Here is a 20,134-nt window from a genome sequence, read left to right on the forward strand (position 1 = left end):
TAGAAAATGCTGACTTCTGCAAAAACTTGCCATTTGTTGTGTCTTACTGGGCTTGACGTATATTCCAGTTGTAATATTTGCACAAGCATCTACTGAAATGAGTCCCCAGCTGTCTGCAGAAACTGTGAATGACCCTAGACTTACAGTGCAGTTAATGCATACAGTTATATATGCAGTTTCTCCGGTGACTATCTTTTGAAGCTCCTAGCACCTGCAGTTTAGTGTTTTTCCCATCAATATTTTAAATTCCAGGAATCCTGGTTTCTTTTTTAGCTATATAAGGCTGTTAAACTCTTTCAGTTCAAGTCAGCCACACTTATAATCTCCTTGTGGAAGGAGGAGCACTGCAATCCTCTTTTTGCCAAATCCTAATCCTTTTTTTCAACATCGAGTAGTAGCATTGCTGCCCTGTTTCAACATGATCCTGCATCCTTTTTCTTACAGTTGCTTCCTTATCTAAACACACAGGGGGCTTAATTCACATCCCATTATTCTCCCATTAGTATTCTGTGCTGTACTGTGCATTAAGGCCTTTGTTGAATACTGTGGGGATAGCTGGAGACGAGCCCAGTGTTAATCTGTGATTTATGTGGTTCGGTGAGCGTTTGGACCGGCCTGATGAGAGCGTCATGCTCCATCTGCCCATTGTTGGCTGACTTGAGTGGAGAGCTGCCCTCAAGCCTCCAGCCTCTCATCTTCCTGCTTCACTCTGTCTCAGCTCCTGTCTCATTATTCCTCTTCTCCTCAAGTCCACCTCCATTGTGACAAAAACAGCCCACTGCACTGTTTCCCATTGTCCTCCAGCTCTCCTTTCTCTATAAATCTTTCTTCTCAACCTCCACATGTCCTTGTAGAAGAGCACAAAATGTACCTTCTTCCTGCACCGCCATGCGTCACTGCCGCTCTGTGCACAGTGTCACCGATTCCTCCAGCGTGACACACAGGGAAGGAGGGACAAGCAGCTACTGAGCAGATCACAGCGACAGCAAGCCGCCCAGTGTGGACAGTCAGAGCAGGGATTTCAACAGGATGATGGGTCATTTATGATCTTCATGACCCGACTGAGAATATTAGTCATTTTTAGAAACAACATAAAACACTGTTTGGTTGGGTTGTAACTAGAAATATTTCTGTTTGTTTTGTTTAAATTATTGATTTTACGGAGGTGTCTATCCAGAGAGGGAGGAACGGGGAGTACAGCAGAGCCTGTAAAGCCAGTGAAAACAGCTGTATAATCACTGAGGCGTCTGACTTTGCAGACATTTAACAGGCTACACTACAAAGTGTGACGTGGAGTTTGAGAGATGTTGGTGTTGAACAGTCTGTGAGGATCTTGTGCTGCTTTTACATGGGATTGATGAGAAAACAACTAAACAAAAATACCTCTCTCAATCCAACACATCCGAAGGATACTTTAAATCCTTTTCATGTTATCTGCATTCCCAACGAGGTGAAACTTTACATTGTCAGGTATGGATCTTGCAATTAAGATTGAAACCCAAAGATTTAGTGCTCTGCTATAAGAAGTCACTTGGTGACAGTGGGGAAGAAAAACTCCGTTCTTACAGGAAGAGATCAGCAGAACCAGGCGCAGGGAGGGAAACCATCAGCTCTGACTGGTGAAGAGACAAAAGAAAAGCCTAGAGAGATGACGAACATCAAACAGGACAAAACTACAGAGGGAGAGGACAGAGCAGTTAATGACAGTGATGGCTCACAAATGCATCAGAGCTCAATCTGGGACAAAGATAAAAAGATTTTTTATATTTCAAAATTCTTCAAAATATGTTTGTTTTTTTTCATTTTTCTTAATTTGACATAACAAATTTTAAAAAAAGAAAGAAAAACTACTAATTCTGATACTAGCAGCAGAAATAGCAAATGGGCTGGTTATTATACCGCTTTTCTGCTCTGCTCGATATACAACATATACAACATGCCTCATTTACACATTCACACACATTCATACAAACAGTTTTTTCTATGTCTAAGTGCTTTCAGTCTTACAGTCACACTCTGATGAAGGCATCAGGAGCAACTCAGGTTTCAGTGTCTTGTAGAATGATACAGCCAGGGATCAAACCCACACAGCAAAATCGCCAGTGTTAAATTAACACTAGAGAGTGTCTATATGGGTCCACTCCTCTGAGTGTTAAATACAACACTGTTGAGTGTTAAATTAACACTTTTGACAGTGTTATATGTTTAAAAGTAACCTAGTCAGTTTTGAAGATTAACAAAGACTAACACTGAGCAGTGCTGATTTTCTAACACTGGAATATTTTCCAGTGTTAGAAAGCAGCACCTGAACCTTACGATTAGTAGAAAGACAAGGATGTCATGGTCTGCGGTGGTTGGCTGGAATTTCCATAAGGCTCCTGAACCTACCTGGGATCCGCCCCTGGGCAGGGCCACCTCCTCCAGCTCCTGCACACCTGGAGCCAATGGCAGTCAATCAAGCCAGAGGGATTTAAGCCACATGTTGATGTGCATTCACCGCCAGTTTGTCATCAACCCATTTGCTGGATCCATCTTGGCCCACGCTCTACCTCCGGACTCAGGATACAAAAGCAATCATTTTAAAAATCACTCTGTGCCTCACCTGCCTGCCCTCCTGCAATCACAGTCCATCTGAAGAACCCAGATCTCAGGTCAGCCACTCAGCTCCCCTGGATTCTCGTCACTCCCCTCTCAACACTCTGTGTCTCCTACTGCAATGTGACTGTTCCCTGCTCAGCTCCACTCTGCATCTCAGGCCCCGTTCCCTCGCCCTAGCCACGTTTCCCAGGCCACGCCACGTCAGACTCTACGTCTTATTGTTTTTTGTCCTTGCTACGTTTCTAGCGCTTAAGCCTAATAAAATATTGTTAAACCATCTGCTGTCTCTGCTCTGGGTTTCTGCGCCTCAGTTCACTTCAGTACAGACCACTCGGTCCTGTGACAAAGGATGTGTTTCCACCTGGTTTCCTCTAACATTTGTGGGTGTAGTCTGTATCAAAGGACCATCAGGACTCTGCTTATGATGGACCCACAGATGATATTCATTAACTCATCAAAAATAAGAACAAAAAATCAATGGTGCGTTTTTTTTAAAAGCACACAGGAAGACGCGTGTGTCCATTTTGGCCTCACAGCTGTGGAGATGTTATCAACTGTTTTTTCAGCTGGGGTTAAGGCAGAGGTGTCGAACACGTGAACCCGGAGCCCAGAACTGCCCTGCCAAAGGGTCAGAAAATGTGAAAATTACATTTTCAGCATTTATTTCTTAATCAACCACACTGAGACGTCCTGAAAGTGAGATGTGCCACTGTAACTGCACATATTTTTCTTCTTTGCCTTCTTCTTTTGAGTGGGCTGGATGTGGTCCACAATGTAAAATGAATTTGACCAGAGACTAAAAGTCAGGAAATCTAAATGTATGTCATGAAATAGAAATAACAAAATATAAATTTCCCAGAGACTAATTCAGCGACCGTTTTGTGGACGCAGTCTAACTGCAAATAATGTTTAATTTCAGTGAAACAAAACCCAGAGCAGCTGTGGTTCGGGGGTAGAGCGGATCATCTGAAGGTCGGTGGTCTGCATGGTGAAGTATCCTTGCAAGAGATACTGCTACATAAATCCAAGGACTGCTTACTGTTGTGAAAAGCAGGGGGAAAAAATGCACCTAAATTATCGCACAAACTCTTTGAACAGTAACATGTTTCTGTGTAAGCCCTGAAAGTGTATAGTTAGAAGTATTAGAGTCTCAGATGAAGTCGAGAAACTTGCTGAGCCCCAAACCGGAGTGAGATCATCATTTTCTGTGGCTCCGTGGGGATATTCAGCCTGATTTAGTATTAATTACTCCCATGATTATAACTGTGCAAACATTTTCTTTATTTTAGGGAAGCAAGTTGAAGCAGACTTACACAACCATCTTTAATGTTTTCCTCTCTGTCTTAGCCTCCAAGCCTCATTATTAATGTGTGTGGTGTCTTTAAAAGGTTTAATCTCCACGCTGTGGCTCACCTGCTGCTCCTGTGTTTATTAGTGTTGACAGGAGACTTTTTACCTCTTTTGCACTGAAGCCATCGGGGACTAAATGCAGGATTTTTTCTAATGAAGCTGAAGTGTTGCGTTAATGAAGCTACCGAGGGCTTCACGGGTTCTCAGGAGGTAGATGGAAAGCTTTTACTGGAAGTCTCACCTCGGAGATTGCACAGTAATGATGACTGACATGACAGCAGGATATCACGTATTTGACAAAAAGCAGCAGTGACAGCATGAGGAGATTCGTGTGCAGAGGTTTTTGGGATAATTACACGCTAATAAGCATCACAACTTTATGTTGTTTTTCTCCTTTGTGTGTTGCAGCTCTGCCCCTGCAGACAGACTCCCAGTCCATCCAGAACGGGGACAAATCTTTGGGGAAAGACCTCCTGACTCCAGAGGACTCAGCCGTCTCAGACCTTTCTCCCAAAACAGACTCCAGCTCCAAAACAGAGACCCCCGTTAAGACAGATGCCTCCTCCAAGACAGACGCTCGGCCATCCACGCCTGGCTCAAGCAGCAGCAGCCCTCAGCCCAAGAAAGGTAGACTGAGCTGTCTGGAGCCTTGTTTGTGGCAGCGAGGACAGAGAGTCAGTCTCAGTTTAGCAACTGAGGGGATTTTTATGTCTCTACACTGAAGATGTAAATGGAAAGGAGGTCAAAGAGAGACGAGAATGATGTACAGCAAGGTGGCGGTTTTGTGGACTGTGTACAGAAAAATGTATTTTATACAAGACGACCTTCTAGTGTTACAGGCCCTGGTTTTAGTCTCTGTTATTTTAGTGGTTTTGGAGTATTTGAGTTCGTCTTAAGATTTTTGTAGGGGTTTGATTATATCCAGATTGAGGTTTTGTTTCTTGTTTTGATTTCATTTTCATCCTGGTAATCTTGGGTACTATTACTCGTGCTATTTAACTATTTGAGCTGCAGTCTTTAGGAAGTATTTAGCAAGTTTTGCCCCTTTTTATTTTAATCTCTTCATTATTATAACAGTGAGTCTGATTTCTTGTATTACTGTTGTTGTTTTTTTAAGTTTGACTTACTTTTGGGTTTTCTGCTAATGAGTTTGTTTTGTGACCCTGTGTTTTGGGTCATGTTTTCTTTATTATTTTAGTATCTCGAGTTTAGTTTATGGTTCCTGTCTAGTTTGCATAGTTTTGAAAACCTGTTATGATGGTTTATTGTTCTAGTGTTTGTGTTCTTGGTCTTTATTTAGCCAAAGACAAAGACATTATCGTCTTTAGACAAAGAAAATAGTGACAAGAGATGATAGCAACTTATGAGCCTGCTGTGAGCGGGTCCAGTGGTTTCCAGTGAGTGCTTTTTAGCCTAAAACCAATGATGTACAGATGATGTCTTTAAGTTACTTCAGAGTGGTATGAGCCCTCACAACTAACAAATATAGAAGAGCAGGCTGTAATTCTCCCTTCACAGTACATGGTTAACACTTAAACTGTGAATTATCTTTAAAAAGAAGAGAAGAAGTGGTAAAAGCATATCTGTGGGGGTGATGGGATCACCACTGCTGACTACCCACTTCCTTCGAAGGAGTCAACTGAGGTGAAACACCAAAAACCACAGAAACAATTGTTTTTGGTGTGTAAACAGATAAACAATAGTTCTAGACAGAGTCCAACAAACAAGGTAACAAAAGCCTTTTTGTATTTGTTCCAAAGTTGGATCAGAATGAAAGTTTTTTCTCTTGATTAACTGTGACTTCATAAATGATGAGAGGTGGTTAACGTAAATTTAAGGAAAAACTGTCACTGAAAATGGGGAGGCTACAGAGTTTGTCCTTCAGCTTCCTTAAAGTCAGAGTCTCCTGAGCTCCTGCCTCTGTGGACGTATCGTTGCTTGTTTGTTTTACACATAAAGGGGAATTCCAGTGATTTTACACATCAAAGGCGGTTTTCGGGTCTTCTGAGAGCGCTGCTGCTCATGTGAAAAAAAGTTGTTTAAAGCGTTTTGTGTCTCCAGAGGGAGCTGCATGAAGTCTGCCTCTGAAGCTGGTGTTGTACAGGCACAAAGAAGGGAGACCTCTGTAGTCTGCTGCATTAGCTGCTTGTGGCATAAATCAAAGGCTGCCAGGTCTGTAAAGCTGTTCTCACACGTGCACTTTGGCTCTTAATTTTTCAAGCACTTACCTGAAAGATGGTGAGAACAGAAATGTCCACTGGACTGAGATCGCACGTTATCTGGTCTTTAATCTGCTCTAACCAGATCCCTCACTCACAGTTAATCTATATGTCAGAATATTACAAAGTAAGAAGTGTTGACTTCTGTTTACTGCAAAACCACGCAGTATTTGAAGTACCGCAACCACCATTGAAGCAGACAGCTTCCTGCTAATTTGAGTTGTGAAAAATATATTTACCTTTTCAAGAAATTGTGTGCATGTGCACACAATTGTGTGCTAAGGAGCAATCAAAAATAGCCCAGTACTTAGAGATATTTCTGTGTCTGTGTGTTCATGTAGAGTCAGTTTTGTAGGACTTGGATGTAAATAAATTCTTTCATTTTAAATATATGAGAAATATATTATTGCAGATGCATGAATATCTACAATTTAGACTTTAAAATAAAAGTCTCGTGCAGTCTGTCCATGCAGTGGACCTGCCAACCCTGCCTGACACATCTGACCCTGTTCATGTCGCATGGTGAGTAATGTACGACGAGATAATGTGTCTCGCTTTGCAGCCCACTGAGAGTCAGATGGTTTGGCGCCTTCTGTTATTCACATGAAGATCGTTGCTGGAGTATTTTTAGCCCATCCCACACACGTTGAACAGTTAATGCGAGAACTATTGTGCTTCTTTACAAAGTACAACCAAGATCTGGGATTAACGCTCTTTTTTCCAGCCCTTTCCGTGTTTCCTTCTGTCTCGGTATAAAAAATAAGCTGTACCACTCCAGCTGTATATAAACAGTCACAGTAATACTCTGCTTCTGATTGCTGGTGAATTCAGGAGAATCCACAGTCTGTGGGAGAAACTCAGCTCACAGGCTTTCAGGACACAGCATCAAGCAAATAGGACATTATGACCATTTAGTGCAGTTTATACTCACTATGAAGCCTCTGCAGATCCACCTTTACCCCTCAAAGCACACTTGCACTTGCTCCTTACATAGTTTCAAGGGGAATGTCATTGATCTGTGGAAAAACAGGCCGCATTTGGGGTGCTTATTATTACAGTCGAACCCCAATTTCAGGCAGTGCCATTTAAGTGCGAGGTCAGAACTGCTTTAATATCGTGTTAATGACAAATGACAAATAAAAATTAGTTCGAGCTTCAGCATTAGCAGAACTGAACCCTTTTCTTTGCCTGCTGTGAGGCTTTTATTAGTTGTTAAAACAGGAGTCAGCATTTTCTCTCTGCGTCGGCTGTGGGGTTCATTTGTTTTCTGATCGAGACTGGCTCTTCATGTTCATCATTCACTGCAGAGAGTGCGACTATTCATGCTATCCGTTTTTCTCATGTGTGGACATTCACATGCTTTCTCTTCTAATGGAAGTTTCACTCTGTTAGTGAGCCATTCCCACAGGACAGCTGGTCGTGGATGAAAGCCGAGTTGTTATTTGTTGTGGGGATGTGGAGTACAGTATGGGGTGGAGGTGGAGGTATGTGGTGGTGGTGGCGATGCATTAAGTGACGTCTCGGCGATACGAGACCTGCAGGCTCACTCTGGAGATTCGCTCTTCTCTGTTCTTATTACGCCTGCATACAGCCATGTAGGATACTCTCTGCAAGGTGGTGTTGGGGGGGGGGGGGGGGGGGGGGGGGGGGGGGTTGCCATGGAGATGGGCTGAAGTGGTGCTAGGTCCTCTGTGATTGGTTTAGAAGACGTAGCATACATATTGCATAGCACAGAGAAGAACCACAAAAGGAGACGGGATCGGCGAGCACCCCAGGGGTCCAGTTTTTTCAGCAACTCTTCAGTCACAGCTTCTCGGAGTCAGAGAGAGCTACGCAAATCCTCACGTTACACCAAAGTGTATCAAGATTCAGGCTAATTACTGCTTCAGATGAGCGTGTCTGAACAGCAAATCACACACAGGAGTTTAAATGTTGACCTTGAAACTGAATCAGGGTTCAGATGTGAATTACCTCCTTTTTAGATGTTAAATATTTACGCATTGTTCAGAATTTATTCTAAAAATCATTATACAGCACAAGATTGAGAGAAACTGCTCTTAAATCTGGTGTTACTGCAGGGGATAGTGATGGATCACTTGGCATACTGCAGCAGGTTGAAGACGCTGTATCTGGGGCAGTTATTGTTTTTGGGCTCCGTACAGAAACCTTATCTCATCTATTTCACTGACCCTCAGTAGATCTGTGTCCGTGATATTCTGGGCATATTCTTTTATAGAGATGCTATAAAAAGAGGAGCTGTGGCAGGCAACGCATCCTGAGCTTAAATCTGTTCTGAAACAGCAAACTTGGAGGAAAATGTGTAACTTTTAGGGAAAAATAATATTTTTAAAACCTAATTTCTGTCAGATTTGACTGGTTCAGCAGTTCAACAGGAGTGATTATGTCTGAGTGATCAATGAAATTAAAGTTAAATGAGATAATGCTTCCTAAAAGCTTCCTAAATGCTTTTCAAGATGAGTGATGAATGAGACTTGTTTTAGTTTGACTTTCTATTTTTCTGGTTAGAATGCTTTCTAGAATAAATTTCAGATTTTCATAGTGGAGAAGTATGACACAACAACAATCAAGCTATTTCCTTTTAACCCTGTAACACTGTAACCTTCCACTTAACCTGACCTGCACCTCCTGAGAAATGTAACCACATGTCAGGTCTGCACGACTTTAATAGCGTGGAAGGTTGTGGTGTAAGGTCAAGAGGGGTTTCCAGTTCTGTCATAAGTTTGGACAGAAAGTCTAAATTAAGCTTTACCGTAGGTTGTTCTCTGCTCTCCACACCAGAGGATTGTTGATTCCCTCTCAGTATCAGCTCCTATCATTTGAAACTGGGCCACTGCTTGATTAATTGATCAATTGATTGGTTGATTTTTCTACATGTCTTGGGTGTACTGCGTGAACAGGAGTAGCCTGAGCACAAAATCCTGAGTGACTCCAGTGCTGAACATCGAGTGGAGGAAGCGTGACATTCAAACTATTTCTTTATGTTATAAATCAGTAACATAGTAAGAGGAAGTGCATTAAAATAAGTAAATACATGTTTCTTTTGGTGTTGTTTTAAAAATAAGTTGCATTTTTTATATCACAATCATCATTACGACTCTCAGGATGGCTTTTTAGAAAACAGGTTTCTCATATATTCAAATAAAGTCCATGAGTTGCAAGAATTGTGCCATTTAGTTTGGGTCTGCTTGGGGTTAATAACTCATGACTTTCTTCACACAGTAGGCCAAATGATGTTTTCTGGGATTCAGATTTTAGCCATTTCAAAGCTGAGACTCCGTAGCAGTAATCAGCTCTGCCTCTGAAGCTGATGTATATAGTACTGTAGTATTATACACACAAAATCATAGTAATACTACAATTTTTAGTATGTAGGAAACCAGAAATGTTTTCCTGCTCCCTTAAGTCTTGAGTCTATTTCTCACATACCAGAAAATGATCAATAACTCTGCAATCTTTTAGCTTATTGTTTTATAAGTTTAGTGAAGATGAGATGAAATGAATAGTAAATACAACTTGATGTGAAAATATGCATGTGTTTGTGAAGTAATTCTTTCTTTTCTCCCTTACAGACTCAGTGAGCTCGGAGCAAAGACAGAAGCTTGCAAAGGAGCGGAGGGAGGAAAGAGCCAGATACATCGGTAAGAAATGAGAAAGCGGATATAAAACTCGATGGACTCAGCTGTCAGCTCCAGAAACCACTGCTACTGGATGCATGAAGCAGGGATTTCTTGTAACCAACTTAATGTGTCGACATCTTTTATCTTTTGTATCCCTCTTTGTGAATCTGTCACTCTGCTCTGAAGTGACTGACGGTTATTGACGTCTCTTATTGTTTCTTCCTGCATGGCGCTCAGAACAGCAAACTCAGCTGCAAGGTAAGGGGCTTCACTAAAAGCTTTCGCAGCAGTCATGCCATGTGGGAATAATCAGCATCATTATGTGGATCCTTTTTCCTTTCTGCCGTGCCCGTTCTTCTCCCCTCCATCACCGATCGCTTTGGTTATCTGTCACCACTCGGTGGAAACTTTTGAACTCCGTGATCGGTCTGCAGCCTCATTTTTGGTTTAAATGTATCTGCTCCTATCATGTTTGAATCTATTTTGGCTTTTGTGTTTTGCATTCCCACCCAGCGTGCATGCTCCACACCTATAATTTGGGTTTTACTTTGTGGCTGCAGCATGAAACTTCTCCTTATAAAAACACAGAGGCCGGTCCAAACACATGAAAAGCGGAGGACGTCTCCGAAGCGCAGGCGGCCAATCGGAGCAGAGCTTAGTGGGCGTATCCCAGCAGAGACATCCCATAGAGTCCAAGGCAGTTGTCGTAAAAAGTGAGCAGTCATTACCATAAACTGAGACCAGGCCTCGCAGACAGATTAGATTTAATTACTGCTTCCATTAGTATCAGTTATGTGGTCATGCTGCAGCAGTTAAAGTTAAACGTCGCTGCCTTTTTATCGAGAATATCCCAGGTTCAGACGCTCGGAGCTAAGTTTCGTTTTCAGCCGTCTGCCCCTGCGCGTAATTATGTGGCAGTGTTAAGCCTTTCTTCAGTGTAGAGCCTGCAGTTTGTTGCACACAGTATGCAGGTGATGCCTTATATATGACAGCTTGTTATGTAACTGCAACTGTGCTCTAGATATTTTGTGCAGAGATGAGCATGTGAAAGCAAGTTCCGAAGCGTTAACCTGACATATTTTTCAGTCCTGCTATGGATAATTAGATTTTTTCAGGAATAGGATTTAAGGAGGAGTGAAGACGTCTTTCTCGCTGTTGATGAAGTGCAGACGTGTGCGTGTCGTTGGCTCATTAGCGAAGATGAGTCGCAGAAAACCGAACTAAATATAAAACACGTATTTGTGTCAGACCATTGCTGCATCCTTGCATAGCTTAGTGCAGTTTTCCTGTTGCTGGTTAACTCATAAACAAAGACATTTCATGCCGTTCCTTCAGCTGGATCCAGCCTGTAACCCTCCCGCATCTTCACCCATACTTACCCGTCCATTATTCTTTTTTTCATTCTTTTCATATAAAGTATGATATGGAAGCTGATTGAAGACGAGTAAGTGCTGCGTAAGATGAAGGCTCTTAAATTGAGAAACGACTGATTGCAGTCTGATCGTTACCCGGAGAAATGAGCCACAGCAGTGTGTGTGCACAGAAAAACTGGCATATGCTGGAGGGTGCTGTAAAAGACAGCAGGGAACTTCAGCTTATTTACTGTTATCAGGATTAAAGTGTAATGAACACAGTGTCTTCCCTCTGTTTTACCCGTTTTGTTTGGGTGCTGCTGTTAGAGGCCTTTAAAGATCTTTAGCTGATTATATACTATTACAAATAAAGAACTGACTTTCAATAACAGGCATAAATTACATTTTCTTTTCCAAAATAACATTTGAAATAATATATTAATGATACGCTGGCGTCTAATGCTTATGCTTTAGCCAGGCATGAGGCACAGCTCCAGGGATTTTGGTCCAGACTGAAATATTATGACAACAGATGGATGGATTGCCATGATATTATCTCCCAGAGAATACCTTTTATAATTGTGGTGATTCCCCTCTTCTCCCTCTTGCACCAAACGCAGACAAATCTTTCAGGTTACTGGTAAAACATCTCCACAGAGTTTGTATACAGAAATCTGTGGCTCCCGAAGGATGAGCTATTCCTCAGGATGAACTTTAATAACTTTATCAAACTTTTTATCTGGCACCCTCCCAGCTTCAGACGCCTGCAGAATTAATCAGTCTTAGCTCTATTTCATGTTAAGCACTAAGCAGCAAAAATTAGCATTCTAACCCACCAAATAACAAACATACGGTAATCAATGGTAAAATGCATTATCCATAAATGTGCTGAAAGTGTTAAAATCACTGTAAACCCACAAAGCACCTTTTTAAAGTGGACTTCTTATGCTTTTCCTTATTTTCTGTCATATAACATGGCCGGAGATTCAAATAATGAGGTCAGCATATGTAGAAGGAGCCCAAAGCTCAAGCTTAAGACAGTTTTTCTAGTCTTGGCTGTGTTTGATGTCAGTGAGAGCACTTTTTCTTTAGCCCCACCCACATACTGTCCAAAACGTCAGCTTATGAGGGGCAGCCAATCAGAAGAAAGCTGGCTTAAAACTCGAGGTGCTAGCGCAGTTTGTTTCAGACAGATTATGAACAGAGGGTTTGTACCAAGACTCAAAAAATGATACATTTTGACTATTTTTAAACTGTAATTAATGCAGAACTACTTGAATCCAAGAGTAAAAAAGATTAAGCCATAAAAGGTCATAATAGCTCCCCTTTAAGGTGCCAAATAAGGAAAAGGGAGTCATTTGTTTATATAGCAGTAATTCACAGCATTGCAGAAGCAGCTAACACGTGAGACCTAAATAAACTGTTTCAAACTGATATTGTTTTTTATAAATAATTCTCTTTCTTTCTGTGGTGACCCTGCAGCTGCAAAGAAGGCTCAGTGGCTGCAGAAGGAGGAGAAGGCCCGGCGTCTGAGGGAGAATCAGCTGGAGGAGCGCAGGAGGAAGCTGGAAGAGCAGCGGCTGAAGGCGGAGAAACGTCGAGTGCTGCTGGAGGAGAAACAGAGACAGAAGCTAGAAAAGAACAAGGTGAAAAAGTCAAGCTTCCCATTTATCTGTTTGGTTCTTAAAGTTGACATCTGAATCGTCCAAAAATAGACTCTGTAACAAGCACTGCATATTTGAACCCTTTCATGTTATTTTTTAGGTTGATTTTGATGATTATCACTCAGCTGTTGGAAGAAGCAACCAATACTCAAAAATAATATTTATGTACAGTCACAGAATAAGTTTCTGCTCTGCTTAAATTGAGCGCTAAATAGGATAAGGGAGTGTTTATGTAACTAAAACACTCTGCTGTACACAGTTTTAATATTCAGTGATTTTCCCTGGGACTTCAGATTGATAAATTTTACTATCTGACTGAGGAAAAACTGCTTTGTTGGATAACAGCACCATACAGCAGTAACTAGTCGTGTTGCCATCACAGAGAGGATGCCAAGCATTCAGCAAACAAGCTGCACATAAGTGTTGGATGGACAAATTAATTGCTGACATCATAAAATTTCCCATTATGTAACTAATGAGCTTCAGGGCCTTTTTACACTTGATCCAGTTAGGTTTGGCTTCACATTGCAATTATGCAAGTGCACTAAGGAACCCTACGTGACATCTAAGCCTCCTGTCTTCCTTGCATACGTTGGCTGCATCTTATTATACTTTTGTGACCTCATTTACCATGCTTTTGCATGCTGTCATTTTGAGTAGATTAAAATAAATGAAGAGATTCACTTTTTACAGGTTTACACACTGCTGCTGTGATTTAGCCTCTTTCATTCTACCTGAAAATCCCTGTTAGGGGATCCTATTACACTCATTTAAAGCTCCAATATTACTTCTAGAGTGGCTTTGTGTGACTCAAACTTCAAAATGATCCTTATTTACTTTACACTGGCCCTATTTGTAGCTCCCAATTACATCCACTGTCTAAAACTAGCAGTTTAAGTTATATTTCCCCCGTCTTTAAGCCAGGTTCATTTTGATTGGCTGCTCCTGCCAAATGGAAGGTTTTAACATCAGGTGGGTGGGGCTTCTGGGCTCACACTCAGAGTGCAAGAGATTATCATATTAAAGATATCTACTCTAACTGACGTCACATCGGGCCAAGAGTAGAAAGAAACAGTGATTACCTCATAGTTTTAACCTTTGGGCATGTTTTAAAAGACTGTGCAGCATTAGTGTAGTATACAGACAAGTGACCAATAGCCACGTGACATTAACTTGTCCACTCTTTTGGACATGTGACAATCATGGTGACAATATAGGAGGATCAAGTGAATAAGACCCCAGCCTCACAGACATACAGACCAGTCAGTAACCCCATTGTACCCGCCTGCTGCTAGTGGAAAATTGTTGGCAAAACATTGTGATTAGCTTGGTTGTTAGCATTTTGCTGCAATCATAGCTTGAATTGAACTCATGGACTTGCTGTTCGGAAACTGAAAAGTGTGATACAAACTGAAAATGGAGACCGTTTGCCTTCAAAGTAAAAGTTTAAAACATGTTGGCCACAGGGCTGAGGCACAGCTTTTACTTTGAAGGAGAACCTTATCCACTTCCAGTTTCCTTTGCACTTTTCTCAAGTTGTGCTTATGCTGGGCTAGTAATTACCTATTAATTCTTACCAGCAGCTGTCAGACTCTATAACACAGTTAAACATCCTTTTGGTTTTCGAACACATCAGCTTCTTTGTTCACTGCGCATTTTATACAGAGTCCTGTGCATTTTATACATGTCTCCGTACAATATTTCTATACATATTTCTGTACATTGTTACCTGTATATACGAACTTCAGTTGCTTATGTATATAGGACCACCTTGTGTCTTCCTTTTATATTTTATATTCCCCTTGCTATAAGAGCTGTGTAAAACCCAAATTTCTGATCCGTGGGATAATAAAGGTCTATTCTATTCTATTCTATTCTATTCTAATAATTAAGCTGTTAAGCTGTCATTTCCGGTGCATATTTACTATAAAGATGTCATAGTTTAACACTGACTGTGGGTTTCTTCATGTAGGAGAGATACGAGGCAGCTATCAAGAGATCGACCAAGAAGACTTGGGCCGAGATCCGCCAGCAGAGGTGGTCCTGGGCAGGCGGACTAAACCAGACCTCCCGCAGAGAGAGTGAGTTTCAGATGATCCTAAACTATAATTATAATGATAATAATAATAGTAATACAAGCACATATGTATGATTTTCTCTCTGTTAACTCAAGTCTTTGTGCTGCACAGACTTGTGACTCACTGCTTCAGCTGATGCAACTCAAGGAAATAGCTCATGAAGGGTTTGCTGTCACAAGGGTGGGGTACCAGGGGCAGATGACCTACTCAGTAATTTATGATTATACCACTCGTAATTCCTCACTGTTGTTTGGGCAAAAATCAGTCCTGAGCGTCACAGTTGTTCATTTAAACTCAGAAAGATGAGCTTGAAGGTAGCCGTCACGCTCACGTTTCATTAGATCAGAAGTGTGAAGTGTGTTTTTTCAGGGAGCTGTGAACTTATTTCCCCTTTTTCAAACTTCTGTTAATGCTGTGTGACGGGGTGGTGCTGAGGTCAGCACAGTTACCTCTCCTCCAAAGTGTGAAAGGCCCTGATTGTGTGTGGAAACGTGAGTGATATTTTAGTTTTGGTAGCAGGAAGAAAGCTCGAGGTATTTACTCTGAAATGTGACTTCTAACTACACCCCCCCTTCCCACACTTTCCCCCAAATTTCCTCCCCATTTCCCTCCAAATCTGACTCCAGATTAGATGATAGTGAGCCTAATCTCAGAAAACGGTGAGTCCCTGTTCACAGCTGCATGATCCAACCAAAGCAGCCCCATCTCTTGTCAGCCCTCAGCTGGGGCCGCCGCCTGCACCCCGGCCGCCTTGTGAACAGTTGTTGTCTGTTGCGTTCTCTCCGGTGCAGGCAGATGCTCGGCCTCCACGGTCAACTTGCCGAGACAGGTGGACCCTGTCATTAACAACAGGCTGTCCAAGTCCTCTGCCACGCTCTGGAACTCCCCCAACAGAAGTAAGGACGACCCGACGTCAGTGTCCACCAGGCTTCCTCTTCCCTCTCCCTTTCCCTTCCAGTTCATCCCCCTCCTTTTTCACCTTCCCCTTCTCCTCTTACCCTAATCTGGTTTTGTTTTATTATAACTGTCGTCTCTGGTGGCCTGCCTGCCTGCCTGTGCTTGGTGACTGGTCATTTACCACCTACTCCCTCCTCTTAATCACGCTCTCGGTCTCGTGTGCATCGTGGTTTTTCTTTTTTTTACTTTTTTCTTTAATTTCAGTTGGTGGCTTGTCATTGATTTGAGTCTCCTCTGCATTTTTGATCAGCCTCCCTTTCACCTTGACATCACTGAGCCATATTTTGTGGTATATTTTGGTGTTTCATAGGCTTATAAGTTCACATCTTGTCACCTCCTTTTTGGTTGTCCCCTCCACTGTACTGTTGGTGGTTGGCTGTGCTGGTGGTGGTGGTGATGGTGATGGTATAGGTGGAAGGTATAGTGTGATTGTTGCAAGTGAATCAAGTTTAGCAACTAAATGCAAATATATATTTTTATGCTGCCTTAAACTATACAATATTGGATTGTTTCCTTTGGTTTTACATGTTTATCGATATAATGGCTCAGTCACACTAGAGTAAAAAAGGACAGAAACTTCATCGCGACTAAGAAACATCAGTAGTGGTCCAGGGAATCTGCAAGTAGTTTTGATCTCAAGGGTTTGACAGTAATAAACACAGACAGATTGCCAAAACATTGCAATCAATCTGTGCTGATGAGTGCTAATTAGCTGGGATGCATCTCTTTGCAATAGGGGCGTTACTCAACTGGTTGTATTCTGATTATATGAGTGTAAACAAGCAAGGTTGCTGTGCACCCATGTCATTTAAATCGCCATCCAGCAGCAACAACTATTTGTAGAGGAACTTCTGTTTCAAGCCTGTAAGGTTATGGCTGGACTCTCACCATAAGTAGATACTGTGAATTTCTGTGTATGCTGACAGCAACAGCTTTGCAGCTAATGGCAACAGATTTGTTCATAATCACTGAATTGTTACAAACAGATTGCACATAATTGCTAGCTTGACTCTATTCAATCACAAGCTGGTAGGAGACTAATATCAGACTGACGCTGTTTTATTTGTTTTATCGCACCAAAAGCCACTTTGATGATGGCATCTGACTGCAAGACTAAAGCAAATGTTTCAAAGGCAACAAGCTCACACGGTTAATAGTTTCGGTCATGCCACAGTCTCCAGCCATTATTTTCCCTGTGTTGGTGTTATTCTTTTATCATCATAATAATGTTGATCCAGGATCAACATTGCCATGACCAATGATGGTGTCTGAGCATTTAGTTTAGCATTAGCCAAAAATTTTGAATGACCAAAATGAACTAAAACCAAGCTGAACGTTTGTTTTAGAAGAGTTTTATATAAACAGATGCATTTTTTCCCTTTTCCCCACATTGAAAAGCTATGACATCACCAATGTGATTAATCTGTTAAAATTTTGATCCTGGACAGACGTTATTATAACGATGCAGCCACAACACCAGCACGCAGATATCAGATACAGTTTTTTGACTGTAGTATAAGACATTTTCTCAGTTTCTTACTTTTAGGTTTATGTAAAGATACTTTTCAAGTATATATTACATCATTCCTCTTGTTCAAACAGTGCTTAAAATTAAGCAACAAGCCCTGCAGTTAAAATAAGAAACTCATCATGAAACTGTGCGAGCTAGCTCTGTAAGGTTCAACAAGAAGTTGAAAGTTTTTTTTCTCCAAGATCGTGTTTATGCTTAGAAGTGGATTTTCTAATTTCCTGAATTGTTGGTCTAACTTAAATGGGCGTTAGCACGATTATTTCTACACCGTGTGTGTGCACTGTGCACATATATCAAGCTAAACAGCAACATCAGCATGCTAACATGCTCCCAATGCTAACACGCAGACTTTTAGCATATTTAAAATTCCCTTAGTTTACTGTGTTAGCATGCTGGCATGTTTTTATTAGTACTTAACACAAAGTTTTGCTTCAGAGGGAAAATGATAAAATGGAGTACTTGGAAGCATAGCCATCAACCTGAGTTAGTATGACAGTTTCACCGTAGCTCATCAGTGACATGAAAAAACTACTCGAGTATTTCTGTCGTTGCCGTTAATTACATTGTGGGTGTTGCACACAACTTGACAGATCTAGGTTTGCTATATATATATTTATATAAAGCTCTTGCATGTTGTCTCAGATTTATGTCCGTTATATGTGTACTCAGCTGAGATTTCAGAGACCTTTTACTATAAACAAGCCACATTCACGCCGCCGCCAACCCCTCCAGCGTCAAAATGCAAACTTTTTTCACTCTTTAAAAACAAAAAATAGTCATAGACAAAAATTAGTAAATTTAAAGTTGTGACCGTTTCACAAATTGCCACAAGAATTGGATGAAAATGCACAACAGATTTGGATTTTTCTTTTTTTGCTGTAGGTAATATTTTTCCATTCCATTAAAATAATATTTCAAATATCTGAAACTGTTGTAACATGTTGTAAACCATGTAACAAATATTTAAAATATTTCACTAAATATTTTTCTAAAAACTGGATTTTCAGGCCAATTGTAATTGTCTTTCGAATATTTAAGGAGTTAGTTAATAATAACAAGAAATGTTATTTTACAAGAACTGAATAATTTCAGGTAAATGCTGACAATTAGAAATTTAATCATAATAATAAATAGAAGTAGTAGCTTTAAGATATTTTTCAGCTTGTAACAAACTGAGCAGTTGTCTTTTTGTCAGCAGTACAATAGTATGTCTAAATTGCTCTATCAGACTTCTTTTATCAATCTCCCGAGTTCCCACATACACACTTAAGCGACACTGTCTTCATCTCATTTCGTCATGCCTCATGATGTGTTATTATTGATCGTATCACCCACCAGCTCGGTTATCGGCTCGCTCGCGAACACAATACAGATTCAGATTTTGTGCTTGATCATCACTAATACAGACACTCCGATACTGCAGGCACATGAAAGGACGGTCGATAGCAGAGCTGCTGTCTCTGGGCCAGTTTGCAGAGGGTGGCGGGATGGTGACGTTTACAGATGTAGGTACCTCGAGGTGAACGGTCGATCAGCAGGCGGCAGCTCAGCCTCCCTTTGCCGCATTGGAGAAGGAAGAGGAGGAGGGAAAACACTGTTGCTTAGCAACAGGAGGTAGTCGGGTTATCAGTTTGTCATAAAACATGCTGTGAGAAGGATCTGTCCTGTGTGCAGCAGAGGTGACTGCCTTTACGGTGGAGGTTTAAGAGTGGCGGCATCTCGAATGAGTCGTAGCAGCTCTGATCACACTGACCCTTGTGTACGTGTGGTGTTTGTCTGTAGGTGAGGTGTCTCACACTCTGGCTGTTGTGTGTCATTAAAACAGAGGAATGAAAAGAATCTGAACGTCATCGTCACACATGGACGAAGCCTCTCTAAAAAGCATGTTGTTGGTTAAAATTACCGGACAACAGACAGGAAGTCGCTAAAAACCCGACCAGCTGTCGTAAATTGACGGACGTCACAGTGAGACTCTGTCTATCTGTGGGGTTTTGGACCAAACAGTGAAAGCAAGACTGTCAAACTCATTTTAGATCCTGGGTGTGATGTGCAGCCTAATTTCATCTCGAGTGGACCGAACCTAAAAGCGTTTGCTTAAATCTTTAATTTTTCCCCAGCTTTTGTAACAGTAGCCAAAAAAGCTTAAATTAAAGTTACCACTTTTTACATTTAAACAACTGACAACAGAAAGTATTTCACCCAGCTTTTCTCATTTAATAATGAACCATAAAAAAAACTTCTCTATATCTAAAAATACTTTTAACCTTTCAGACATTTCCACTGTTGAGTATTTGGGTTGGCATCACCACAAAAGGCTTACCATGTTTTTGTACTTTTGTTTTTTACCATTATTGAAAAGTAACAGTAACTAAGGGGTTTACTCCAGTTTTCACACTTAAATGATACAGTTTGCTGAGCTGTTTTTGGCCCCCGGTCTGCATGTTTGACACCAGTACGTGATGTTATTGAGACAATAACAATATCGAATTACCAAGTGATGCTGGTAGAAGTGAAAGTACGAGTTCTGCTTTCTTCTGTCATTTGTTAAACGTGGCATCATGTTTTTAAGGCTGTGGTTTTACTTCAGTTTCTTTTAGTTTAATAATACTATTCACAGAAAATTCTCTGGAAAAACAGCTGAGTTTAAGCCAGGGAAAATACAGAGTATATTCATCTTTTATTTATTGTGGAAAAACTACTTAAAGCTTAGCTCCAGGAAAAACAGATACATTTACCACACTCGTGGC

General features: G+C 41.1%; 1 protein-coding gene across 11 annotated transcripts in view; it reads left to right on the forward strand.

The window, feature by feature from the left end:
- The window catches only part of LOC146363261 (uncharacterized), a 54,190-nt gene that overhangs the window by 18,885 nt on the left and 15,171 nt on the right, over positions 1-20,134 (forward strand). For 7 of the 11 annotated variants that reach the window (XM_084918860.1, XM_084918861.1, XM_084918865.1 and 4 more), the window contains exons 2-7: positions 4,357-4,575; positions 9,758-9,826; positions 10,043-10,063; positions 12,640-12,803; positions 14,794-14,902; positions 15,691-15,795. In XM_084918860.1, coding sequence (XP_084774986.1) covers positions 4,357-4,575; positions 9,758-9,826; positions 10,043-10,063; positions 12,640-12,803; positions 14,794-14,902; positions 15,691-15,795 — 687 coding nt within the window. The remainder of the gene's footprint in view (positions 1-4,356; positions 4,576-9,757; positions 9,827-10,042; positions 10,064-12,639; positions 12,804-14,793; positions 14,903-15,690; positions 15,796-20,134) is intronic. The other 4 variants (XM_084918869.1, XM_084918870.1, XM_084918868.1 and 1 more) reach the window with 3 other exon arrangements.

The sequence above is a fragment of the Perissodus microlepis genome, chromosome 22 (genome assembly GCF_051167445.1).
Source record: "Perissodus microlepis isolate ML-2025 ecotype Zambia chromosome 22, ASM5116744v1, whole genome shotgun sequence".
Classification (NCBI taxonomy): Eukaryota; Metazoa; Chordata; class Actinopteri; order Cichliformes; family Cichlidae; genus Perissodus; species Perissodus microlepis.